The 26,611-nt window shown below is 42.9% G+C and overlaps 1 protein-coding gene across 1 annotated transcript in view; it reads right to left on the reverse strand.

The window, feature by feature from the left end:
* Window positions 1-2,695: 2,695 nt before the first annotated feature.
* Window positions 2,696-26,611, reverse strand: part of LOC104336155 (ovostatin) — a 31,402-nt gene continuing 7,486 nt past the window's right edge. Inside the window, exons 10-36 of the mRNA XM_075441419.1 lie at window positions 26,272-26,392; window positions 25,934-26,043; window positions 24,769-24,927; window positions 23,722-23,949; window positions 23,447-23,504; window positions 22,010-22,155; window positions 21,467-21,616; window positions 20,668-20,838; window positions 19,912-20,044; window positions 18,469-18,556; window positions 17,520-17,748; window positions 16,820-16,946; window positions 15,477-15,598; window positions 14,758-14,809; window positions 14,378-14,461; window positions 13,249-13,425; window positions 12,859-12,940; window positions 11,809-11,965; window positions 11,262-11,336; window positions 9,811-9,976; window positions 8,973-9,193; window positions 8,321-8,536; window positions 8,073-8,197; window positions 7,788-7,878; window positions 5,087-5,158; window positions 3,746-3,848; window positions 2,696-2,764 (exon numbers count right to left, since the gene is read on the reverse strand). Of these exons, the coding sequence (XP_075297534.1) occupies window positions 2,712-2,764; window positions 3,746-3,848; window positions 5,087-5,158; window positions 7,788-7,878; window positions 8,073-8,197; window positions 8,321-8,536; window positions 8,973-9,193; window positions 9,811-9,976; window positions 11,262-11,336; window positions 11,809-11,965; window positions 12,859-12,940; window positions 13,249-13,425; window positions 14,378-14,461; window positions 14,758-14,809; window positions 15,477-15,598; window positions 16,820-16,946; window positions 17,520-17,748; window positions 18,469-18,556; window positions 19,912-20,044; window positions 20,668-20,838; window positions 21,467-21,616; window positions 22,010-22,155; window positions 23,447-23,504; window positions 23,722-23,949; window positions 24,769-24,927; window positions 25,934-26,043; window positions 26,272-26,392 (3,516 nt within the window). The 3' untranslated portion in view covers window positions 2,696-2,711. The remainder of the gene's footprint in view (window positions 2,765-3,745; window positions 3,849-5,086; window positions 5,159-7,787; window positions 7,879-8,072; window positions 8,198-8,320; window positions 8,537-8,972; window positions 9,194-9,810; window positions 9,977-11,261; window positions 11,337-11,808; window positions 11,966-12,858; window positions 12,941-13,248; window positions 13,426-14,377; window positions 14,462-14,757; window positions 14,810-15,476; window positions 15,599-16,819; window positions 16,947-17,519; window positions 17,749-18,468; window positions 18,557-19,911; window positions 20,045-20,667; window positions 20,839-21,466; window positions 21,617-22,009; window positions 22,156-23,446; window positions 23,505-23,721; window positions 23,950-24,768; window positions 24,928-25,933; window positions 26,044-26,271; window positions 26,393-26,611) is intronic.

Raw genomic sequence — 26,611 nt, forward strand, 5'->3', positions numbered from 1 at the left:
TGCAATGTGATTAGGGGTCCCAGAGGACCTGGGTCCCATCAGTAACTTCTCTAGAAAAAGCTTCTCTTCTCTATGAAGTTGCAGTTTCCTGTCTTTGGCTTTTATCCACGAAGGTGCCTGAGCAGAGTTTGGATCTCAAGTACTGTCCAAGACAAGATCAGTGACTGGTTTTGCATGCCTACAATGCCTTCGCTTGCAGAGGTGGCAAGGTTTGCAATGAAGGGTGTTGTATTTGACTAAATCAAAGACAGTTGTAATAACTCATACTGGAGCACAGGAACCTTACTGCATGTCTGAACTTGCAGAAAACTGAGCAACTACTGGGAGTAACAGATTGATGAGTAGGCTCCTTGCCTGTAGGTGTGTGTATATATGCATATGTTAGTGTGTGACTCAGCGGGGAACATCCCCTGCAGAAAAATATTACTTCAGACAATGTGACTGGAAGTTCAGCATAGATAGTCCCTAGCATTGCGCTTGTGTTCATTAGGGACAAGTGGCACATTGCTGTCCTGGATGCAGCAAGAAAGGTGATGTCAGTAGGCCTCTGCTGACCTTTAGGCTTTAGGTTCTGGGATCTTATTTCAGTGGACATACCTGGTGCTAAATCACTTTACAGTTCTTTGTTAAAAGTATGTAGAAGTTGGTGAAAGACATAAAGAAGAAAGGAATCTGGTTTGGGGACGACAGGTTATATTTTTACAGCTTTCATGTAAAATGTCCTTCAATTTTTTCTCTCCCACCCCTTGGGCCTTTCCTTAGGGAATCTCCTGGATGACTGCCCTTTACAGTGCGATGAAGGACCTGTGCATGATTGGTGTTGGCTACAAGGAGAACTAACATTTAGTAAATTATTTGGAATTACAACAGTAAATGCAGTGCAGATCTGGTGGACAGGTCTGCCTGCGGGTCTGAATGTCTTCTGTTGCCTGAGTCATGCATCTTGATACACTGCTCACGGTTGTATCTCATCTTACAGAGCCTGCATCCCTCAGGCCAGTGCTGAGGTCCTGGCAAGACAGCGGAGATTATTCCTTTGCAACTGTCTCCTGCTTTGAGTTGCATGTTTCTGCTGGGTGTTTTTGTTTAGAACCGGAAGTTTCAGTTAATGTCCTCCAAAGGTCCCTTCCAAACCAATATTTATGTGCTTCTACAGCTTCAAAATTTCTTTTGCATCTTTCTGGGATTACATTGAGCCTGTAGGTCTCTGTCATGGTTGCCCCTTAGCAGGAAGATTCCCGCACTGCTTAGTGCGATAGAATTAGTTTCACTCAAGCCGTCTCTAGGTAAGCCTGATACCCTCCTGAAAGGTGCTCTCAGGGTGTACAAAGGGCTGCTCCTCTCCTACCAGCTTCTGTGCTGTTGTGTGGTCTGCCTCACAGCAGGCACATTGCTGTTGAGTAAAGTGTTTGTAGGAATCACAATCTGCTTTGAGAAGCCCATTTTCATGATAAATAAGCTAGTCTCTTCTAAGACTGTAATTAGGACTATGTCTAACACCACAACAGAAGAAACAGCAGCTCAGTGACATGATTTAATTGGCAGATGTCTGCTCATATTATTATGGATATGTGGATGGCTTCTGTGTCCTTCCACCAGTGTGATCTGGTCAGGATGAAAGTCATGTCAGGTCACTGCAGACTGTGAGGAACAGTAGCCACAGTGTGTGGCTGTCTGCTGTACCTGTTCACTAAATGCAGACAGTATGACAGAGAATTTCTTATACTTTTCCACCCCATCATAAGCTCCTTGTAGTTCTCTTCATCATTCTCTCCATCCAGATCTTCTCATTTTTCTCCCTCTAAGGGCTCCATTGGATCCATCATTCTTCCCTAACCACATTTCAAAGATTTTTGATGTTACAAATCTCTAGTTTCTCCCACTGCTAGACATTGGGTAGAAAGCTTCCACCACATAGGCCAAGGCCCTGATCCCATCTGTGCCACAAGAGGTCACGGATGTCAGGATGTCAGTGTCATTGACTGACCTGTCCAAAGTATGAATTTTTTTTGCTTATGAAATGCCTTACAGCAGCCAGTTGTAGATAGATCAAGGAGTGGAGACTGGGACAAATAGCATTGCCAATCAGAAGGTTTTATTAAAAAGAGCAGTAAAACATGAGATGTTACTCCAAAGAAGAATCTTCTTTCTAAACAGAGGCAAAAACTGCTTAATAGTTGTCTTCCTGTGATTAAATTCTGACATCTGTAAATGATTCAGTTCAATCACTGAAAAGGGTGAAGATCAAAGAAATTTCCTCAGAATCTTCTTTCAGGATAAATGGAAAGTCCAAACCAAATAAAATCTACAGAAGCAGCAGCAGATTCTTCTCCTAATCTTGGATTCCTGAAAAGGAATCTGTGGCCAAGAATACACATTTCAGGAGTTTACCTTTATACAAAGCTCCCACTGGAATTTATGTCGTGCGTTTCCAAAAAGATGGATGGTCAGGGTTAACAACTGCACAGTGTCTCCTTTGTTAGGAAAAACAATTTGGAGTTTCTGATCCACACTAACCATAAGCTCTTTTGAAGCGTGGGCCAGAATGTGTCACTCTGATCTATTGCAATTTGGGATTTGCTTATTCCCCATTCTTCTATGTGCTTGTCATTGCCCTCCCAGAAACCACCAAGTCTCTTATCCTCTTCTTCCTCTACAAATGCTTGCCTGTTACCTTCTGAATCATTGCTGATTCTGGCACGTATCTGATTTCAGGCCGAAGGTGAGGAGCAGGGTGTTTTGTATTCTGCAAGTGCATATTCATCTGGAAAGAAGAAAGGAAGATGAGATTTGCATAAAAGTGAGAAATCACTCTGACCCAAGTCCATGCGCACCTGTGATTAACACATTATGAACCAGAAAACCTTCAACAGACTTCATGGAAGTCTTCCAGTTGTCAAAGCACCCAGTTGCACGTGTGCACCGTCAGACACCGGTGCACTCCTCTGGCCATGTTTGTCAGGACACGTCAGTGCTGTGATCCCCCAGGATGTGGATCTGGTGGCAGAACATGCACTCCAGGGTCAATTCCCTGGTTACTGCTGCTTGTCTGCTAGTATGCCGTTCGCAAAGGTTGTGCCAACCTTGAGAAAAGCATGGGGGAACCTCAGCCACAGTTTTGATAACATAAATTCCACAACTGAGTAATGTCTGATGCAATTTTAGTTCCCTGAGGGCAGATCAAGAAAGATGGTCAAACACTTAATTTTCTGGTTAGGTGCTTAAACTCCTGTTGGGTTCAGTGTGACTGTCATTGCGACTTCAGTATTTAAATTCCAGTAAGGAACAGTTCTTTGACTGCAGCCTACTCTGGCAATATGAAGCAAAAATACGAGATAAGCCAGATCAGGGAAGTCAGGAACAGTGCTGCCTATAAGTTATTGATTTTAAACATCGTGTTCAAACCGTAGAAAGAAAGCGGAACCACACTTCTTTCTGTATATAGTTTGTAAGAAAGCAACTCCTGATGTATAACTTTCTAATCTGCTTTATGTTGAAATGAAGCAAGAAATGAAAAGACAGCGGGGCAGAAACTATCTGTGCTTCTGAAAACCCCTTGCAGTCTAGTCAGTAGAACTGTTAGCTTGCTCTCCATTCGTCTTTCCTGAGAAACAAAGGCAGCAAATGCAGAGAAGTGAAGTTTGCACAGAGATAGCAAGGGAGAATCCACTGTCCACACCTTGTGGATGTGGAGATCAGTACTTTAATTTTACAGGTTATGCTCCAGCCTACTGAGGTCACCTACCTGTTTCGTAGTAATCGTACATATGTACTGGCACTGGTTTGATATCTAAGATAGGCAGGCTTTGCTCCACACTGAAGGAGAAGCTGATTTCCTTCTGGGAGACCTTGAAATGGCAAGACAAGAAAATGCATCAGACTTTCTTTTCATACCTGTTGCTGAGGCTAAGGTTGAACAGATACATTTCTGGATTAAACTGGGTGACAAAGTGCCATTCTACAATTCTCTTCAGACTATAAACTTGATGTCAAATCAGACAATTGTTTAAAAGCTTTTGCTAAAATTGCGTGCTTTTCACTTTCTTCCTCTTCATATTTCCATTGCCAATTACCCCTGCCATTCCCGGGTTACTGTGGCTTTCGGCATATCAGCATTCATCTTCTCACTGAAAGTCACTGTTAGTTTCCTTCCTTGCCTTTTCCCAGCTAAAATCACCTCCAGCATCCCTATGAATCTCCTCCCCTCTTTTCTCTCTTTAATCACACTGAACTCAAAATCCCCATCCTCCCCTGTGGTTCTGTTCCTCATTCCACACTCTTGCAGCCGGATGTGTCAACCTTTCCTCCTTGCTCATCTTCCTCAGCTTCAAGATTTCTCCAGTGTGCCTGGGACTGTGCCCCTGCTCTCTTCTCCCTTTGTCCTTGTTTTTATCTTGCTGATTTCTTTATAGGAATGGAGCTATGGACAGGGGCTCTTGAGAACGCTCTGCATCAGTGATGCCCTGCTGGGTAAACTTTTCATATCTCAACACCTCAGCTTCTCTGTGAGTTCAGAATACTGACTCCAATCTTCCTTATTAGTTCCTTGGAGACCAACTAATAGAAATTAGTGTTTGAGAGGTAGATATTACTACTATTTATTTTTACTTCCTCTGTCCTTCCTTTCCTGGTATTTTAAGATCCCTTGTGTATTGGTTTTCATCTATCTCCTCTCTCATTAATGTCATTGATGTGGGAGGGCTATTCTTTTCATACAGAAATCTCTCTAAAAGGGACAGGATGACACTGACTGCTTGTAAAATACTCTCAGATCAACTGGTGAGAAGCATCGCTTAGAGGCTGAAGAATATTATGTGGACTGGGAACTTTTACAATATGGAATGCAACTTAGCTATGTTTGTGAAATGCTATTTAATCCTACAGCATTCTTCACAAAAAGTAATACAAAAACATCTCTTCATTGTAGACTACAACTGCTGTGTAGATATATTTGATGTTGGACTGAGTGAAGTCTCTTTACACCTTTAAGATATACATACAGCTAATCTGCTATTAATGAGACTATTCTTTTATCTGTTTTAAACTTCCAATTTAGTAAAACCAAAAAGAAATCTCCCAAACTTACCTTCTGAAGGTAGAAGAGGATGTGATCATTCTTGATGTCTACACGATCCACAACAGAATCCCGGTGCTGAAGCTTTAAATGAGGCAAATGATAACAATGTTAACATAGGAGACTTGCCAAGGAGACTTACAAATAACTATTCTATAGCAAAATCTGTTTAAAGTGGCTGCCATGCTTCTGTTGTGCTACACTGATATCTCATGGCCAAAATAAGAAGTGCAAGTTGAGTATTTTCATAACATGTCAAGTGCAAACCAATCACAATGAAAAATAGTTTTATCAGTTAGCTTTGCTATGTGTGACTTTTATCAGTCACGTAAGAGTGCTCTCATTTCAATGAGAATTCACAATTACACGATCATTTCTGCAGCTTAAGCTGACTCACTTTCTTGTGCATTGTATATTTAAAAAGCCCAAAAGTTTAAAAAAATTTTAGAAAAGCACAGAAGCAAAATTATTTTACTATAAAAATACATGAAAAATATTCCAAATGTTAAAAACCAGCTATTTTTCCCATACATATAAAGAGGAGTACATATAAAGTACATATAAGTACATGAAGTATATATAAAGTATGTATTAAGAGGAGTAGGATTCCCAAACAGGTAGCATCTCAATGGAAAAATCCTCCAAAGTCACAAGTTTTGTACAGTTCTAGTCAGAAAAGATACTGAAACCTGAATGCTAAATGGTTATAAATGCACCTAGCTGTGAGCAGACTCTACAAAAAATTGCGTCCTTCTTTTTATCTACTTGAAGATTTAGGCTCATAGCTTGAAGATAATGCATCTGTTGCAGAACCTAAATTACACTAGGAACAGAAACGAAGTTCTTATTGATGCTCTCCACAGAATTGTCATCATTGTGACCAAATTTCTGGATAATAAAGGAACAGCAGTACCCACTTTTTCTTTGTTAAACTGTGCTGTAGAGGAAGGAATAATCATGTCAAATGGATAATGTTGCAAAATGCCAATTTGAGGAATTTGACTATGGCAGAAGTATTTCTTACATAGATTCTGTTTGATTGTGCGATTAAAGGCTCATCCCCACAAACACTAAGGAGCACAGAGGAACAAGGGCAGCCAGGGAAACCTCCATAACCTGAGCAGAGCCACCAGGGCACCCTGACCTGGCTCCCCCATGGGGCTGCCACTGTGCAGTGACCAGCCCTGCTGTCTGGGAGGGAGACTCACCAGGTCAGTACACAGCAGAGTATCCCTGGCTCAACTTACTGACTGAAGGGGAACGCTGACGACAGGGGCACGGGGCTGAGTATGGGATGCTGGGACTCGAGAAACAGGGTGTTTAGGGGAAGAACCAGAAGTAACAAAGGGAGGGGTAAAGTCTGACTGGGAGGAAAAAGGGTGGGAAAATGGGAGAAGACAGTGGGAAAGTGGGATAAACAGGGCCAGTTGCACGTAAACAGATTGCTGGTCAGTACGCTTGTTTGGCCATGCGCTGCTCTTGGTCACCACAATCTTGCCTCTCTTCTTATTAAACTCTGTTCCCAATTATTTTCCTGGGTGAGGGGCTTTCTATTTTATATGCACCTGTGTGTGTGGAGTGCAAGCCACTGAAGAGGGGACCACAGTCACAGGGGCCATGTGTCTGGCGTGCCAGCACCTCGAGACACCAGACTTCAGGCCTGTTGCGTGTGGCTGTGTGTGACAGTGGGTGGTCGCTAGTGAATATAAAGTTGGACTAGTGGGTGAGTGAGTTCAGCGGTTTGGCAGCCACCTACTGAAGCAGGCACAAGTCTGGGCCATATATTGAAGATACCTAAGGATCTGAGTTGCCTACAGGAGGGACCAGGAGGTCTGAGCCTGTTACTGTAGAGACCATAAATTCTCGGGGGCAGATACTGGCCGGGCCATTGGGCTGGACCAGTTAGCGGGGACTCCTTTGCGTGTGTTTCTGTGTGTGCCTGTGTATGTGTCTGTGCGAGGCAACTGGGAGACCAGGGGATCCAAGATGGGCTGCTGCAGAGACTGCATGCCGAAAGCTGGTTACTGGAGCTGCCCACCATGCGTACGTGTGGGTGCCGGGGGGCTCAGTTCCAGCTGCTGGGGTGAGGCTGTGCCTCAAGGGCACGTGTGTCCAGGTGCCAGCGACTGCGCAGGAGAAGGATCCAGGGGCAGCTACTGGGCAGACTGAGTGTCTGAGGTCAGCTACCAAAGGGATCCACTTTCTGCATCTGCATGTGTATGTGTGTGTGTGTATACATATATAAATATATACTTCTTTATCTTTTCCAAAAATGAGCTTTCAGTCTGATCAGGGGAACAGGATAAGGCTATTTGTGCCATTGGTGTTTGTGTGAGTGCTGTCTTTTCTGGCTCTGTTGATCTGTGTGTCCAGGTGTGTATATGTGTATACGTCTAAATATGTGTATATGTATGTACATGTGTAGTGTCCATGTCTGCCTATTGGGAATACACACTTAGCCATGTTTTTGGCTGGACCTGGGGATATGAAGCTGCAGCAGTCTCACCACAGTTGGGCTACTGGATTTGGCAAATCCTATCAGATTTGTCTTCAACAGATGAACAGCTACAAGTCTGCGACACAGGGTATGTGATAGGCTATGCCCAGGGAGTGTGCAGAATTCCCCTGGGGCGCTAATTTGCTAGTCAGAGACTGTTTTTATCAGCTTCCTTTGTTTTCAGGGTTTACCATTCACTTCGCTCCTATTCTTTACCTTGTTCAGGGAAGATCTTACAGGAACAAAACCTGAGAGCATCTTCACATCAATAATAGCCATGTTGGAGACTCCGCGGTTCCCTGTGTAACTAAAGTGAGAAAAGTTCAATTAGTCTGGTCTGCAGATGGAGAGGAGACCAGTGAATGACATTTTCAGTTCCCAAAGATGCTGTTTGTCTTCCTGTAGCTGCACAGTAGCAGTTAACTGCCTGTGCTTAAATCCTTCCTTGGATGCTTTACCAAACTATGCATGCAAGGGGGTAGGTCAATAAGAGGAAGTTACCTGGCAGAGAGGACAAGGTCAAATTTTGGTGGGAAGTTACTTGTACAGGATACATTGGCCGGCCTTACAGAGAGAGAAAATCCTGCAACTTTATTTGGCAAATGGATGTTGTATCTCAGGGTGGTCTAAAAGAGATGGGAAGTGTGAGATGGTCACAAACTTACAGACTTCCGTGGCTTTGGCATGAGGTATGTAGAACCCCTAGCTTAGTTCTCAAAGGGGTGACACTGAGTTTCCAGCTTGCTTACCTGCAGATAGACACAGCCAGTGCCACTCACTTCCACGCTGTAATTCCCTGGAATAGTGGGTAAGGAAGCCTGCTGTAGTAAGAAGCGATTCTTGTCATCCACCTGGAAAGTCTCAGTGGGATGCTCCATGAAGTTGACTTTGACTGTGTTAAGAATTTCTTTAGAGAAGGTGAGATATCCATACTGGGCTAAAGCTTGGACAGCAACAACAGTGTCCTGAAAAGAACAACACGATCCGTAAGTAGATAGAGACCCAGCTGTAAGATGGTGCACGATATTAGCACAGCTCCTATTTCCCTGACACTTTGTCAGAAATGGAGGGTGACTTTGCAAAGAGCTAAGGGGGCAAGATACAAGTGCTGGGACAATAGGTTGGAATCATCCCAGAAAACCTGGGATAATGCTGTCTCAACAGTGACTGCTGCCTACTGCTAACCTGAAACTTGGGTAAATTCCTATTTCCTAAAACTGAAATGTATGAAGCTACCTATGAAGAGCACAATGCGCCCTGACAATGAGACTTTTGTGAGCACCATTTATCAAAGATTATTCAAACGAATACGCAGTCATGAAGATATGTCATACTAGTGAGATCTAGCTTGCAGGCTGGACTGCTCCCAGAAGCTTTGTTTTTACCACACCCAGTTGTTACCTGGCTGGAGGAGAAACCGCCGTATGGGTTCTGCTGTTTGACAAGCCAGCGCACAATGCGAGAAATGTAAGATAAGATTTCTGGACTGAGTTTGGCTTTGTTGAGCCAAGCCAGGAGCACATAACTGGTCATTTCAATCTCAGCAGAAGGGGAACGGGCATAGAAGACAGGGAAATCTTCTGCTGGTGGCTTATTTTCTCTCTGCCAATGAACAGTACCACCTGAAAAAAAGAAAAGTGGGGTGTAAAAAGCATGGAACAATTACTTGCTGGCTAATTCACTACAGCATCATGTGGGAGACAGGCATACAATTCCCTCTCTGCCTTTACCCAAAAGTTTCTTCAGCCATCAGTGTCATGAACTGGATAAGCTTTAGTTCCAGGATGGGAAAGAGAAGAGGAAGGGATGGAAAGGGAATTAAGAAAAGGGGGCTGTATAAGTTGAAGAGGGGTTGAAGTGAAGGCAGTGTGGCAGAAGGATGCTAAGGCAGTTGTGGACTGGAGCACATGACATAGTCGAGAGAACTGGGTTTGTTCAGTGTGTACAGGAGGAGAGTAATGGGGAAACTAGGTACAATGTTCAAATAACTTGGACTGATTTCCAGAGGTATCTCCCCACCTACATTATTTCGTAATTCTAAGAAAATCAGGCCATGGCTCAATATTTTGTGAAGCCAAAAGAGACAGAGAAGTTCATAGAGATAAATTCAGTAGCATAGCAGGCAGAAAATGGAAAGGGAGCAGCATGAATGAAAAAACTGTACATCAGAATAGCTTACATCATACCACAGGCCATTCCATCAGCTGTATTGCCTGTATCATGGCCGTGCTGCACTTACCATCACTGGTAGCTGTCTTGTTCAGCTTCTCAAGGAAGAATTGGCATCTTTCCTCTTTGTCAGCTAAGCCATAAGTATAGGCAAAGAGAGCCTGGGTATACAGGTTGTGGACCCCATTGCCAAATGCAGTCTCCAAACAGTTCATGCCACTCTGAATGACAGGATGCTGGTAATGCAAAACAGAGTAGGGTTATCAGGTACATGGATTTGTGTCTCAGCTTCTCTTTAAATACTTCCATCATAGCCATCGCTGACCCTCCAGGCTAAAAATACACATGATCCATGGCATATATAAGGGCCTACAGTGTGTATCTTGTAAAAAATGCCCTTCCAGTGGTGCTGCCTTCTTTCTGCATTTGTTTAGAGACAGCATGGCTGGACTAACAGAGCATTGGTTCTTTTCCTGACTTGTGAGATGACTTTATGCAGGTGAATCCTTTGTCCCTTGGTTGCTTTAGCTCTAAAATGTGGATCATTTTAGAGAATTACGTAAAGTATATTGAGACCTCATGATGAAGCAGGCTCTCTCAGATGAATGTTATTACTCATTTGCTAGCTAAAGCTATTAAGATAACTCTTCAGCCCTTTTAGCCTTACAGACTACCTCTGTGAGCTCTACTTCAGCTCAGACATCACCAGCACACTACTAACCATGTCCTGTCTATGCAGCTTCACTTACAGATGTAGCACCAGGTTTTGGAGCTTCTTATGAAGATATTGGGAACTAAATTCATGTTGCTGAAGAACTATTTGATTCTGCACAATGTCTTTATCCTGCCAGTCTCAGATACTTAAATGGTGCACCACACCACAGTATCTGAGGGACCTGCAAAACTCGACATGCCTAGAACATACTTGTCGGATTGGGAACAATTCTCATCTTCCCCATTTTACAAAGAACAAAAAAACAGCAAAAATCCAAGGTCTCAAGGATAAGCAGGAAGTGTATTACAGAGAACAGAACTTGGCTGTCATTCCCCCATGCCTAGCAAGTATTCCCACCACCAGCTCATTATTTCCTTCTGTTATTAAGAGTGGCATAAGGAAATGGAAACACAGCTTGGATCTAAATGCACAGAGAGAGTCTGTAGGACTGAAGAATTGGATAGCTTGGACTTTGGAGTGGGCAAATTCAGAGAAAATTCCAAACTGGGTGGAGTTGAAAATTCAGTCTGGATTTTGCACCTACGTAGACCGCCATTGTTTAACACAACTGGATTCCTCAGGGATTTTTCAAATTAATCCATAGAAACTGGATACACAACTGATTTGTAACACTCGTCAAATACTTATAGCAACTGCAGGGTTCTGGAAACAGATATCCTTAGCTGACCGTACTGTCCTACAATCAGTATTTACCACATTGTTAAAGAATACAGATGTGAGGACTTGTGCACTGTATGAGAAATGGCTGACCAGACTAATAGACCATAACAGCATCAAATACCTACCGCAGCAGAGTGTCCAGCCTCCAGCAACGCTGCCACAACATAGGCTGTGAGTGAGTATTCACCTTCTTCTCCACCCTGAAGAAAACACAAGCAAAGAGCATTTGAATACAGATGTCCCAGAAAGAAACAAAATATGAATTAATGCATAGTTCAGAGATCAGTTAGATTTGAGATCACAAGTAATTTCTGTCTCCTTGTGTGCATAGGAACAAGAAAGATCAAGTTCACTCAGGATAAAGCCAAAATTATTTCACGTGTTTTCTTGGCTTCTGCACATATGCAATAAAGCACATTATAGCCTGTGGGTGAACACATAATGCAGTGATGGAAATTAAAACCTGAGATTTCTGACTCTGAAAGTTATACTTGTTTCTACCTCATCATCAGTATCAGACATAAGAATCATGCCCTGCTTGTGTATGAGAGACAGGAGAGAACAGTACTAGGAAGAGTAAGGTTATGGTGATAAGCTTGTGTCTGGCAGAAACGATCCAAATCAGTCTCAATGCCAGAACTGGAAGTCTGGGACTATACTTGTCTTGGTTACCTTCAAAGCACTGTTGAAATGTGACCCAGCACTTTCAAAGCAGCCGTCTGACTTCTGCTTGCTTGCCAGCCAAATCAGAGCTTGAGACAGGACATTGTCGTCAATGTAGACGTAGCGTTTGGCTTGTGCAAAGGACTTGTACACGAAGGCAGTGAGCCTGCAGGTGAACCAGACCACAGAAAACAGGTAAAGGTATGAACAAAACCAAGAAGGTTTACCAGCAACTGCATATGCATAGAAAATGGCATAAAGTGAGCTCCATAGTGTCTGAGGTAAAAGAAACAAGTGTTTTGTAAGTTTTAAATAAATAAGATGGTTAAAACCCTGATATTAAAAACTGGCCTGAGGTTTCTCCATTACTGTGCTGACACCATTCTTTCAGAGCAGGGATGAAATAAAGACACAGCTTGGTGACTGATGATAGTAATTTCTAATCTTAATTATTAGAATTATGAACTAACCTAGGTGGGAAGGGACCTCTGGAAGTCTCCAGTCCAACCACCTGCTTAAACTAGGGCCAACTTCAAAGCTCAGTCAGGTTGCTCAGTGTCTTGTTCGATCATGTTGTGAAAATCTCCATGGATAGAGATACCTGCATCCTCTCTGGGCATTTGTTTCAGTGTAGCAGCCTTCACCTGGGGAAGATTTTTTTTCCCTTCTACTGAGTTGGAGTTTTCCCTGTTGCAACTTAAGTAAGGACAAACTTTTGTCTTTACTGTGTGTACCCGTGACAAGGGTCGGATTCTGTCTTTTCTACAGTCCCTGTCTAGGTAGTGGAAACCTTTACCTAGGTTCCCCATTAGCCTCCTCTTCTACAGACTGAACAAACACAGTTCCTTCAGCCTCCCCTTGAACCTTCTGTACTCCAGCCCCCAATCATCTTATCATCCTTTTGCTGCATTCTTTCCAGTTATTCTCATTTACCAGATTATGCAAATTAATCGAGTTATGTCCATTTAGTCTATTAAAAATAAGAATTGCTTAATACTTTGACCATTTTTCAAAGCCTAAAAATCCTGCACTAGGGAAACAGAAAGTGTCATCACTTACCAGACGCTCCCTTGGTTATCTCTTGTCCCAAATGAGCTGTAGGATCCATCCTGGTGTTTGTATGATAACTGTTTTTGGTACCCTGAAAACACAATAAAGACGACATATTTTCTAATCACAGAAAAGGACTAGTTCTGCTGTTCATTCAACTGAAGCAATAAGACTTTGGGATTTGATTTGAGTAACATATGTTTGGTGAATAATGCCAGCCACTATGAAGTCTAGCTGCTTTTGCTCCTGCAAGTATGACATGCTTCTTTGTAGTGCTATCTTCGCCTGCTCCTATGCAATAAATGTGGTGCTAGAAATCAGAGATCTTCACTGTGTAGGGCTTCAGAATTCAGTGCACACAATCACAATATTAGATGGAAGAATATGAAAGCATCTCACCTCTGGATAAATACCAAGTACCCCTGAGTCTAATCTCTTCAGTTAGCTGCCCAGTCTTATTCAGATAATCCAGGGCATAGATGTTCGGTGTGAACAAGGCCATATTCTGTTCTCCACAGCCATAAGGCATGTGGAGGAGATTCTCCATGTTCCTCAGGGCTGTACCCAAAATGTCTCCTGGAGAATGAAAGATATAAGGAGTCAGTTTTATTTAAAATGCTTTTGTTACACAGCATCATACGCTGCTTTATATTACCTTATTATGAACCCAAGGGCAATGACCAATATAGAGTAATCACAGTAACCAAAGGAACAACCTAGAAGAAAGGCTGAAATGTCCACATTTTTATTCTTATTTTTATTTTTCATTTTGACACTGGACACCTGAGAGAAACTGAGAATTTGAGAAAACACTGAGCACCAATGTTGGCTGGCAGGGGTTCTGAGAAACAGCTGTGCTACCCCTAGAAGGGTTAGGTTTCCCTGCCTTCTACAACCTGCTTCCAGTTTTGGGTGCACATGTGAGAACAAGATGTGGGGTATCGTGCTGATGGGTTACAGAGCCTGCATTGCACAGCATCAGCACACCTCACGCTGACCCAGGCACGCAAAACAATTGTGTTTAGAAAGCAATTTGAGTTCAGCACCTCAAAAAAATTTCACTGAAGAGAACTGTCAGTCTCGAGAATGACTTTAGGATTAGTAGAGTTGATTTGGACCTGAAAGTCTTTTTCTATGGAAACTTATAAACTGACAAACGTTTTTCAGTAAACAGAAGCATAAATTTGAAATTATACAGTCAGAAAAGTTCTGAAGTCTTCTTTCCAAGAAATCAGAATAATTGTTTTCAATCTTTTATCTTACTTTTCAGCTGAATTAACTGTTGTACTATACAGAACAGGATATACTAATTCAGTATAATCTGAAATGCAATACAAGTCGAAATAATTTGACTATTTTGTCCTCTTTGTCTTTCATTGCCATTTTGCAAAGTAAGAAACATTTTCTCTAAACTCAATATTATCTCCTCAACTTTACATTAGGAGTGTGTATGTATACATGGTGATACTTGGTGCAGCACAAGAGGAATGCCATTTACTTTTGTTTTTAATCTAAGTGCTAAACTTACCAATGACAGAAAAATAAGCTCTGGCTGATCTCTGCACCATGTTTCTTGGCAGGCTGAGAGAGACTGGTTCAGAAATCTTTGTGCCTGATGAGAAAATGTGACAACAGGTATTGTTAAAATCTTCTTTTTTCCAGAAGTCTTCACTTTGTGAGCATTACTACAGTGACTGTTAGGATCTGCAGTCTGAGTAATGAAACTGCTGCAGAGAATTGCCCAATGAGTCAAAGATATCTCTGAAAATACTGAATTGTAGCCTAGCACCTTGACTCTGAGACCCTCTTTCCTGCCCTGGAAGGGTCTCTGGTTTTGTAGGACAAAACCTACAAAATAGTGAAGAAGGTCCCCTATCTCCCTGGAAAGAATGAATAAACTTGCCTTACCTTTCGTGCAGATGAGAGAGCTCTGAGTAAATTCTTTTTTAACACCTTCAGGCTGTTGGATTGCAGGGAAGTGGTCAGGAAGAGGAAGAAAAGTGTAGAACATCATCATGAAATGTGAACAAGTTAATGGTGTAAAACAGTATGTGGATGTGGCTATACAGACAAAACACCCCTTGTGCCCATTTCTGCCCTGTCTCCACTAGAATATCTCTTGGTCCATGGCTCCCTTCCTCTTTTACCCAACACCCTGTCCAGAGCACCTTCCTGCTTAGAAATTAGTTATAAAACAGACATTTCCAGCCTCTGAGACAGACTCTGTCCAACTAAGCTTATGTGGCTGCTGCTTTATGATGCTCAAGATAAATCCCTTTTCATTTTATATCTGCCCTCAACCCAACTCCCCAGTATTAGAGCCCCAGGCTAAAGGCACTTATGTGTGAGGTATGGAATCTCCTCCCTTCTTGCTACATCTCTACTGACATCCATGGAGTGTCAGGGTGTGTATGCTCATGGTCCCAGGAAGGAGACAGTGACAGGACAGTGGATGCCACAGATCACTGTGATTTACACTCTCATTTTCCCATGGAGAAGCCTTCTATACACAGCTCCATCTGTGTCAGCTATCTTGCCTTCTCACACTAGCTAACTGCTTCTAACCAACAGCTACAGGAATTGCAGTTTCCACAAAGCCGAAAGCACATGCAGATTTCCTACTGTACCTCAACGAGTAGGGTTTGAATCAGGGTGTCCCTGCGAATTGTCTCCTCTTCTGAGGCTATGCTGTTTCCAGTACCTCCGGCATTCAGTTTGGCCTCAGCAGTGATTGTGAATTTCACCTCTCCTGGAAAGCCACCCATCAGCCCAAGAAAAGACAGTTATCTTCAACGTCTACAGTTACCCCTGGTTTTCACTACCTTTTCTAGGCTGATGGACTGCTGAGAAATGTATTCTCTTTGAAGGCAGCTCAGCAGGAACAAATTTCAAGAAGGCTCCACATCTGTCTGCTAGTGGCAAGGAGTGGTTGCCTGGGGCCCTAGCATGAGGAATGAAATAGGGGTGATCTGGGCCAAACAACTGACAGTACTCACTACCAGTTTCTACCTCTTCTTAGCCTTGTGCTGAGTTTTTGCTGGCCTAAGGCAGTGTTGCAGTAGTTATAGATCTGCCGCCTCTTTCCTTCAGATGGAATTTGCTAACTGAGGGACAATGCTGAGGAGCAACCCTGAAGCAAGTAGCTTTGCAGGTGTTACTCACTTCCCCCCTGCAAGCATTGCAAACTGGAAATCCAAAGGAGTTTTTTTACCTGGAACAAAATGCATTATCATCAGATTTACCAGGGAGAGAGAGCAGTTTTCTATTTTTTCAGCTCTGCCATATTATTTCACTGCATATCCAGTTTTCATCTCACTATATCTTTGCAACTTTATCAGTGAGTTTGAAGGAAATCAATCATATTGACTATAGTGTTTTAGAAACAACGTTTTAAAGAAAAGGTCCATCTGTGGTTCATTTTGAGAAGAATCTTTGCTAATTAAAATTTTTTTGTACTTCGGCTTTTGGGGCATTTACACATGCAAGTTGTTGTAACCGCTTTTTTTAACAGACAAGGTTGACTTGAAGGCATTGTGAATTAACAGAGCTGTAAAATTGAGGAGAAGCAATGTCCTCTTTACATGTTGAGGACCCAGTCAAAAATTATTAGCAAATTTTATTCTTATTGAATACAGTTGGTTAGGTGCAAAACTCTCAGATGAAAGATCATAGGCACATGAAATCCTGCTAGCATTTCATACAGAACACAGCAAGCAAAGAGTTCTTCCTAAAATTGGCAGGAAATGGACTACCGAAAATCAGAAGAGATAAAACACGACAACAATTCACTGCTCATTCAGTGCATCTAAGGGAACTTTAGCAGAGGTCCAACATTAAATTTGTGGAGCAATCAATGGAGCTGACCAGAAATGCCTGCTCGTGGATTATTGATGCTGTGTTAAAGGGTGGGAGTGACAGAGACAGGAAGATCAAACAGGGTTATATTGAGGTGATGAAAAGACAAACTTACCAAGTTTGTGGAGGCTGACAGCCCAAATATAGGTTTTTCTTTCATTGGCACACACCCTTGCTGTGTTGCCCTCTGGTGAAAGGATTTCTGCCTTGTAGTCACTCGACTTTGCCAGTACAGCACTGATCTGAGACAAAGAAAGAAGCAGCAAGATTATGAATGAAGCAGTCTGCCCCAAAGCTAGGCTGCAGAGCAAGGGAGACTTGCTGGAGAAGCTATTTGTCATCTGAATCTGTGGAATGGTACCAGGACAGAAGCATGGGACATTTCTCTGTGGAAGTGGAAAAACTGTCTCTTTTCTGCCCACTGGTAGTGTCTGTTTTTGACAACAGTATACCAAAGTGTCTGTGTTCATTAGTCAAGTCTTCTTACATTTTACTGCTACATCCAGCGTACTCAGTATGCATTGTGTTTTGCACAGCACAGTACTGCTCAAATTCCTCCTTCATGAGCCAAAATTATGTAGGGATAAGCAGCAGGTTCTTATCTTCTGTGGACCAGCCACAGTGGTCATCAGCCACATTTTCCTAGTGTTAGGACACAGGGAAGGGTCCAGGGAGAGACGGTGAGAGAGTAATGTGTTAGGCTAAAGCAGAAGTTAAACACTTATTTCTGCATTTCTGATGCCTTATGCAAGGGAATACTGGGATCTCTGGGAATCAGACAAACCATATAGGAAGTAAAAAGGAACTTGATGTACCTGGATGCATTTGTTGAGGTAGTTGAAGACGTTGGCTATTAAATTAAATTTTTCCCCTCGAATGACAGAGTATGGCAAGGTGAGAGACACAAAGAATGGTTGGAATGCTGTCAGTGAAACAGGTGAGGAGATGCCAAACCCAGCATCATCCTGCATGCAGAAAGCGCTGGCTTTCCATTCTGTGATGGTGTCAGGAATAGTGTAAAAGGCATTGACCTTTCCTCTGGAACTGAGAAAAGTAAAAAAAACAGAATGAGATATGATCTTTGGCATTTTCAAGCCAAATTATAGAACAGGTTCCCTGCTTGAGTTAGTAATTCTGTCTTCACCTCACTTTCTGCAAGATACCTCTCCGTATTTAAAAAATATTATAAAGTAAATATGAAGGTGCTGGTAAACTACATGTTAAAAAGCACTTGGAAGAATACTCAGCTTTTTTAGTTTAGAAATACTATTTGTTTAAATACCATAATGCCCAAACATACAGATTAGAACCAATACATTTGGATTAATGTTCTAGAAAAGCCCATGGATGTGTAGTTAAGATGGAGATATTATCATTGCAGATGCTATGGTAGCCTGGAAAGAAAATCAAAATAACCTGAGATTTCTGATGCTGAATTAAAAATATGATGACAACCAACAAGTTTTTCTCCTTCTCCCTCCTAAACAAATGCTCTTATTTTACTTGTAGCCTTTATTCTTTCTCCCCGTCAGACTGATGAGGGACAGAACACAGAGCAGATAGGGGACAGAGCACACAGCAGATGTCATTCACAGTTCAAATAGGTTTGACACTCTGAACAATTTTGAGGCGCGATGGGAAAAGGAGATCCGCAACTACAAAGCAGACATATGTTCCATGGCTTCTTCCTAGAATCCATTTCAGCAACTTGCATCAACTCAGAAATCTACACAATAGGTAAGAAGTGAAAATAAAAATACTCACTCAGTATGAACCAGATCCCAAATCCAGGTCTCGGGGAAGAATTTCCGAACAGTGTTAACAACACTCCCACCAATTATCCTTGCCTCATCTAGAAGGTAGTGTATGGTGAAAATATAGTGTTAGAGAGGTCAGGCCAGAAGAATCTGAACAGCCGTCAGACATGCTCAGCACCATAAATGAACACTAAGTGTTCTGTTTGAGAATTTTTCCATTCTTTTTCTCGTAAAAAAGGAAAATGCTAACTGATATAGGGAATGGGAAGAAAAATTTTCTTATCTATACTCTTTTCCCATAGGAAAATACTACAAAATTTACCTGTTTCACAAGACATTTCATTTCATGTTGAAAGGTCTCATCATCCAGTTAGAAAGGCATGTTCCCCATCCTCTATCACTAGCTCTCTTTGATTCGCAAATGGGCAACAGTAGCCAGTATTGTCATCAAAGCTTATAATGCTCTACAAACCTCCCTGAGAATGCAATCATTTTTACCCTGTTCAGTAGTTAAAACTGGAGCTGTATATCCAGTCCACTGGAAAACTACTTTGGTTGACATAGTCAGGCTGCAAGTTCGACATTAGGAACCAAGGTCCTCTTTCCAGTTTTGCCATGCACTCACTTAGGACGTCCAACAACTCATTTAGCATGGAGGTACCTCAGACTTCCTAGCCATATCATGGAAATAACAATATTTCCTTATTTTGCTGGACTTAGAATCACAGAATCTTTGAAAAATTCTAGGTTGGGAGGAATCTCTGGAGTTCCCCAGTCCAGTCTCCTTGAAGTAGGACTAACTTAAAAGTCAGATCATGTTGCTCAAAGGTCTTGTCTAGCTCATTTTTGATAATCTGCAGTGACAGAGATTCCAAAACCTCCTGGAGAACCTCCTCCACTGTAGCACAACTCTCATGGGGAAGAACCTTTTTCTAGTGTTGAATAGCAATTTGCCTTGTGGCAACCTACGACTGTTACTTTTGCTCTTTTGCTGAGCAATCTGACTTGGAGAAAGATAATCATAACTCTTGCTGATCTATAAAGTGCTTTGGAGACTACGTGCAAAGTATTCTAAGTGCTGTGTGAATTCTTAACATTGGGGATTGCCATTATTTTACTGCATTGACATTTCCTTTCAAATGTGCAATTGAATTGTGATTTGATGAAAGGTTCTGACCCGAAAAGCCATGTAAAACTAACATCAGTTCATGAAAGAAGTAGCATACCAGTATTCCCTGTCTTTTCTCTATGTACCCTGTACATACAAGTACCCAAGTGTGAGAATTGACTCTACTGCAAGGACTGTCAGAAAGAGATGACTAAAGGCAAACTGGGACACATAGACCTGCTCCCCCCAAAAACCTGACATGCTAGCTGTTATTTTATACAGGCAACAGTTTTGAAGACCAGGTACACTGGGACTGGAGACACAGTATGAGCCTTCTTTTACCTACGGCAGAGGTTAGGAAGTGCCTGTGACCATCGCCAAAATAGGCAGGGTAATCTTCCACGATTGATCTGTCTTCATTGCACAGAACTGGCTTCCGTAGCACAGAATTGGTGAACACCTTCAGGCCCATATCCTGAATGTGAAAGAATCAATCATGTCACTCAGGGCATGCACTAGCTACCAGTGCATGCCACTTCTTCCACGTGGTAATCATACCTCATCTCTCTCCTCACTCCTCACATCCCACCCTTTCAACCCTGAATGTCACAACACAACTCTTCCTTTCCAGTCTCCGTTTCTTTCTTGTGGATCAGTGACACCTGATGTTCGGTGAACCGCAGTAATGGTGGGGCTTTCGGTGAACAGCAGTAATGGTGGGGCTTACGTTAGAGCTCAGGCCGTGGGACCAGAGGGACTGGAGGCAAGTGTACGAGGAACCAGGTGGCCCGTGACATGGACTCAGATCTTTAGCTAGAAATGCCTGAGGTCATGAGCCAAGGCCATGGTCCTGCTTAGGAAATGTCTACTGAAATCTGAGCAGGGTCCCAGCAAATACATCTAACAGTGATTCTCGGTCTTCTTGCATAAGAAGTGGGCATAAGAAGCCAGAAACTGGCCAGCAGGAGACTTTAGGTAGTCCCAGGCATCAGCTGACTTCTCTTAGCAGTAAGAACCACTACCAGCTAAAGTTTAATGTGAATGTGCATGAATTCTTCTGGAATACCTCCCACTTAAAGAACCGCACAGAGCACATACCCTGAAAATTCCGTAGATGTCACCATCACGACTGACATTCACAGGTTCATAGTACAAGCCGTTAGAAAAGATGGTTTTGACTGGGGTACATAACTCTCGCTTGTCATCTTCCAGGTTGAGCCCGTTGTAGTAATAGCTATATAAATCACTCACACGAAGATGGTAGTACACCTGGGAGGTGAGAACGATTACTGTAAACTCAAGGAAGGTCCCAGGCAGGTGCAAAATCACATATATTCAAAGCTTATGGTGGCCCCTGAGCAATCCCATAGACTGTGGGATGTTTGCCTAGTGATGCCTATCTAGAGATGAATAAGCAATTCGGCTGGTGATACACAAGAAAGATTGGACCCCCCTCCTTCTGAGCTGCAATGGCTTTGGGGGGTGAACTTGAACAAAAAGCATGGAGATATATACTCTTCAGTCATGCAGAGAGAAGGCTGGAGTCCCACTATCTGACATCTGAAGCTTTTGTTCTGGGCCCAAGGCCTATTTGAGTCATAAAATGCAATTTTGACATAATCAGTCCCCAGGGAAGAACTATACTTTCAAGGATTTACATTAGGCATGTTCTTAGGACATGTCTTATACTGCCATGTTTTCCAACAGTAAATGTTCCACTAACAGTTTCTGGCTTTGAAGTGTACAACTGGCATAGACCTTTCTTAATCACTGAGATGTCTGTTTCCAAATGAAAAATAAAAACACAGCCAGCAGCAAAGAGATCACAGGTGGGAATCGGAATGTCATTCTGGATGTCCCTAGGTCAAACGAACATGGGACTGGGGCTGGGGCTTACTGTCTCAGCAGATAACTCTTGCTCAGGCTGAAGAAGAAGGACACTCTGATCTACAGCTCGCAGGGCACAGTAGGAGTTGGCAGCAGCTTCAAGGTGGAGACTGACTTTAGAGCCCGGGAGACCCTGCTTCTCAGAGAACTCGAGTTGGACCTGGAAATGAATAAATCCAAGACAACCACACAGAAATTAGGATTAGCTTGGCACATAGATCTAAATCTCACCTGTCACCATCATTCACTCTATTCTCCTTGGGGCAAAGCTCCCAAGGGTAGATGTCCCTTCTGAACCCCTCTTCTGTGAAAATCCGCAACCACTATAATCCCCCAGTCACATCCCTCTCCACACTCCACTGGGAGCTTAGTCTGAGTCTAAGCAAAGGTGTCAATTCCAGGGACAGCTCCTCATGTTCCCAGGCACATCTGTACCTTCTCCATTCCTGAAGGCCATCCCAAATGCTGTGCTCTTGATGAAGTGATTCTCTAACATTTCCCTCAGCAAAGAACCAGCTGATATAGCCCTTAATAAGAAAGCAAAGGTTTTCACCTTATTTTTGAAGCATACATCGCTGCGTATCCAAGAGCTGTCGGCCACTATCTCCCCATCCGGATGCACCGTGTAGAGCAACAGCCTGGTGCTGGGGGCAAGTTTCTCAGTGACAGTCAGTGTGATAGAGAATGTACCTCTTGGAGCTGTGGGAATAACATGGAACAGCAGAGGAGAAGCCAACAAAAGAGATTAGACAACCCTCAGTTTCGGTGGAAGGACCACGTAGTTATCCATAACCTACCAGCACCTTTAAAAACAGAATATTTGGATATGGGAAAGTTAATCTCTCAGCACCTGAGGAACAGTTCCCATCAGCAAGACAACAGATACAAACTGGAAGATTCTGAGAGCGGGGAGTTTTGCAGAGAGGGGTCTGAGCTGCATAGAAGTTGGACAGGGAAATCTCTGCATGTGCTATGAGAAGAGCACAACATTGCCTTTGGGTCTCAAACCTGGAACCTCCTACACCAGAAGAGACAGGCCAACCTCCTGAGCTAAGGGAGAGCTCTCTTAACACTAGTAAATATGAAGTTGTTATCTACACGGAGGACACCTACTAAAGCAGGGACAGGAAATTAAGCTTTCATATAGGTTTTGATGAGTCACACGCCATCACAAACCTTAGTGTTAGCCCCCAATAATATGGAAAAAACACATGGCTTCAAGCTGTTTTCATGAAGTGAAAATCATGCAACATAGCTGCCTTTTGATGAATGGGATGCCTTTCCCTAAACCATAGGGAATCTATACTGGCAGCCATAAGGCATGAATACACAGAGAAAGACCAAAGATGGCAAATACTAAACAACAAGTCCTATATGTGGAGTAAGGTTTACTTAAGCCACCTACTGAAGACTGGAAATAGACCAGGTTCTGCAAGAAAATTAATTTTTGACAATGAAGGAACAAAGTTTAGTTTGCTGTGATTGGTAGGATCGTTGTAATTCATGGGTATTTGGAGGCTTCTGAAAGTGCAATGAATTCCAAGCAGTTAACTGATAAATATCCCTGTCAAATGAGACACCAAATATTTCAAACTTCAAAAAGTTTTAGTCTTCTAATCGGTGAAGACTTAGACATCACAGAATAACTGAAATTGCAAATAGTCCTTGGCGAGAAACAAAACAGAATAAGGTTACATTCCTTGGTATTTGATCACAACAAAGTTTTCATCTTTCAACTAACAGGATCGATTTGATTATGATATGGAGGATTGGCTGGATGCTGCAGCAAATGCGAGTAATATTGTGAGTAGGGACAGGTCATGGGGTTTAGAACTAGTACCTGATTTCACTGCAGTTCTCTACTTTCATCCCTTCTTACAAAACTTACTAATACTCTGATGCTCAGAATGATGCTTTGAAGTATTATTAGTATATGATACTTATGGCCTAGATGATATGGTCATATATGATAATATGGCCTAGAACTTACCACCATAGGTGCGGACTTCCTTCTGGCCACTAAGAGTAATTTTTCCATTTGTCATCACCTGGGCATAGAAAAAGGCCTTATGAGACAGGATCAGAAGCACCTCCTCCCTTCCCCCATGAAATCATTGATTTTGAGTAGTATTCTGAGAGGCTTCAAAGGCCATCAAGTCGAGCTGTGATCTGTAAGCCCTGTCTGGCCTGGAGATTTCTGCCTGCTGTGGTGTTCAAGAGAAAGTAAAAGAAAATAGATGTTTTGGTAGCCAAGGCAGCACTTACCACATAGTAGAAGTTTGTGTATCTGGCATTCTTGTAGCCCTCTCCATTCAGGACGTAGTGAACATTGATTATTCGCTGCTGACCACAGCTGAGCTTCTCCCTCACTGGCTCGATTTTCACAAAGCTGTTGGTCCGTGAGTAGAAGCGCCGGATAAAGAATGAGGCTTGGGGCTCATTATCATTCCTCCAGATGAAGAAGTCTGCACAGTCGTCTGGGGCCTGCCTGACCTATGAAGTGGAAAAGTCATACATGCGGAACAGAGTGGAAAATAAAAAAATGACAGGCAGGTGAGAGGCAAAGGCATCTTCCCAGTAAAATGTTCTGTTGAGGAGCTGATTTTATGGGGCTGTTTAAGCCAAGAGGAAGAGCTGATGTGAAAAAATTGTGCTTAACCAGTCCAGAGCAGGAGGCCTTCTGAACCCCTTAATGTATCCAGAAACCCATGGCACATTGTGACACCTACGGCCCATTGTGGTAGTCAGTTTATTTCGGATTCTTACAGGCTCGGGACAGGTTGTATAAATTTCTAGGACTTCTTGTGAGTTAGAATGGCATTGTTCTCAAACAGCCTTCTTTTTCTCAGCTCTTCCCGTCAAACCAGAGAAAAGGCATGAGAAAACTAGAAGACCATGTGATGGTAACAGGCATGAGTGTGTCAGCAGCAATGCAGGGAAGCAGGCAGCAGCAGGGGAAGAAGCTGGTGTGCATCTAGGCTGGGTGGAGAAGGCAGGGCAGTCTGTGAGAAAGGTCCTTTAGAGCACAGGATAAAGAGAAGGAAGATGGCTGCAGAAAGGTTTTCTGGGAGGAGGGAAAAGTAGGGAGGTGCTGAAGGTGACTGCAGCCCTAGCACTCCTGGAGTGCAGTCTGCCACTTCTTAGGCACTGGTGCTTTCTCCTACTAGTTTCACACAGGTTGCAGGTGTTGGTGGACCGACTGCCTACTTCCCTCATCTGAAACAAACCTGCCAGAACCCACCGATTGCTTCTAATCTCTCTCTCCAGTGAAGTATTTTTTCAGGAGTTAGACTGAAGCCTGTATTTACTTACGCTCAACTTAAAGCTGGGATCAAAGAAGTTGGACGTGTCGATGGAAAAAGCAGCAGTGCCGTTCTGGTCAGTGGTATAGCTGGCCAGGTCATTTTCATTGAGCTTCAGCAGGACAGTCCTATTGAAAACAGGCTCACCATCCACATTTGTCACAGAGACCTGAACACAAAGAATACCCAAGGGATTCAGAAAAAATAAAAATTCCAAAAGAAACGGGAATGCTTTGCTTACCAGAGGACACTCACTTAAGTACCGAGGACAATTTCAGGAAGCAGAAATCAAGAGTGAAATGCATTTAAGAGGCAAATGCTCCCCAATATTTTGAAGGAGCAGTTCTGTGACAGGCAAAGGCAGGCAACTCCCATCAGTGCAAGGAGAAACTGTGCGTCACAGAGGGAGAAGGAATTGTTTATATACATCATCTCATGTAAAAGATTCTTTTAATGAAAAATCCTCTGTTTCTTTTCAGTGGCTATCAGTTAATTGGGCCGTCGCATAAGTTAAAAACTACAGAGTGAGAGATGGTGGTTTAAATTCTTACCTCATTCTCTCCATTCCCGAGCAAACAGAAACAAAGGGACTCCAGAGCACATACTCTTTGGAGTGCACTGATCAACAAACTTACAGCAACCAGATGACTTTCTGGCCACAGGTAACCTGTGGAGCTCAGTAACACCTCCCAGCTGCTGGGCATCTGTGCATACACACTGGGATAGTGCTATATGGTTCATCCTCCTTCCTGTGCCTGGGCTTATCCCGTGTGTGCAGGCTGGTAAGGATTTGGAATGTGCTCCAAAACCTATTCTGTAAATAAAAATCTCTGGGACTGTTTGATGCAACGCAGGGTAAATTCTACCTTGGGTTTAGGCACAGCTGTTGCTGAAGTAGTTTCTTGCAGACTCTTCTTCTCCACTCCTATGGCCTTTCACTTACCTTTTAGGCATTCTCTAATTATGGCACCTAACACTCCAGGCATAATATCATTTTCTTTCCTCCAGGAGTGTCCAACGTAATGAGAGAACTATGCAGCAGTCACTGTTACGCAACATTAGCATGGGAAGTCGTCAGCACAGTGTTAGGGGACATCCATAAAGGGGACAACACAGAGATCATCACGCTGGACCTCAGGGAGTTTTGATTTAAATGTATCCTCTCAGGTACCCACCTCACCAGAGTAAGGGATTCCTCTCTTGTAATAGAAATCCATATTCTGGAACATCACTCTGTCATTTTCTTGATTGACTGCAACATAGTCATAGCCTTTCATCTGGATACCTGTGAGACACACACAGTATAAAGAGCAGGAAACAGAAATCAGACAAGGGCAGAAAACTGCTTCTTTTGAAAAGCTGTATGGAGCAGAGATGCTCTGGAGGGAGAGCTACACAGAGAAAATGGTGATCGTTTGTTGTTTGCTGCACAGATCAGGATCCAGGAGATTCCTCTCAGAAAGTATGACCTATTAGCGTTAATCAGCTACTCCCGACCTCCACTTGGTGTTACCTGTCCCATTTTCAGTGACGGTGCTTTCTACATTGAGGTTGGTATACATGCTAGCATAGCTGCGGTAGAGCTGGAATGTTTTGATGGAGATGACGGTGTTGAGGCAGCCATCCTTCCCCAGCTGAAAAAGGAGCACAAAGGGGAAAGCTCATTTTTCTCCATGTTCGGAAAATTTCTCCTGAATCTGTATTAGTGGGTCTCTAAAGAGCTTCATGCCTCTGCTCACATCTTCAGCTCCTACCTTCTATTCGCTCCCCTCCTACCTTACCTTTCTCACTCCCTGGGTGCCTTCTCAGCTCGTTGTTTCAATGTCATCTACCCTTGCACCTGGAAACCTCTC

The sequence above is a fragment of the Opisthocomus hoazin genome, chromosome 1 (assembly GCF_030867145.1).
Source record: "Opisthocomus hoazin isolate bOpiHoa1 chromosome 1, bOpiHoa1.hap1, whole genome shotgun sequence".
NCBI classification, from domain to species: Eukaryota; Metazoa; Chordata; class Aves; order Opisthocomiformes; family Opisthocomidae; genus Opisthocomus; species Opisthocomus hoazin.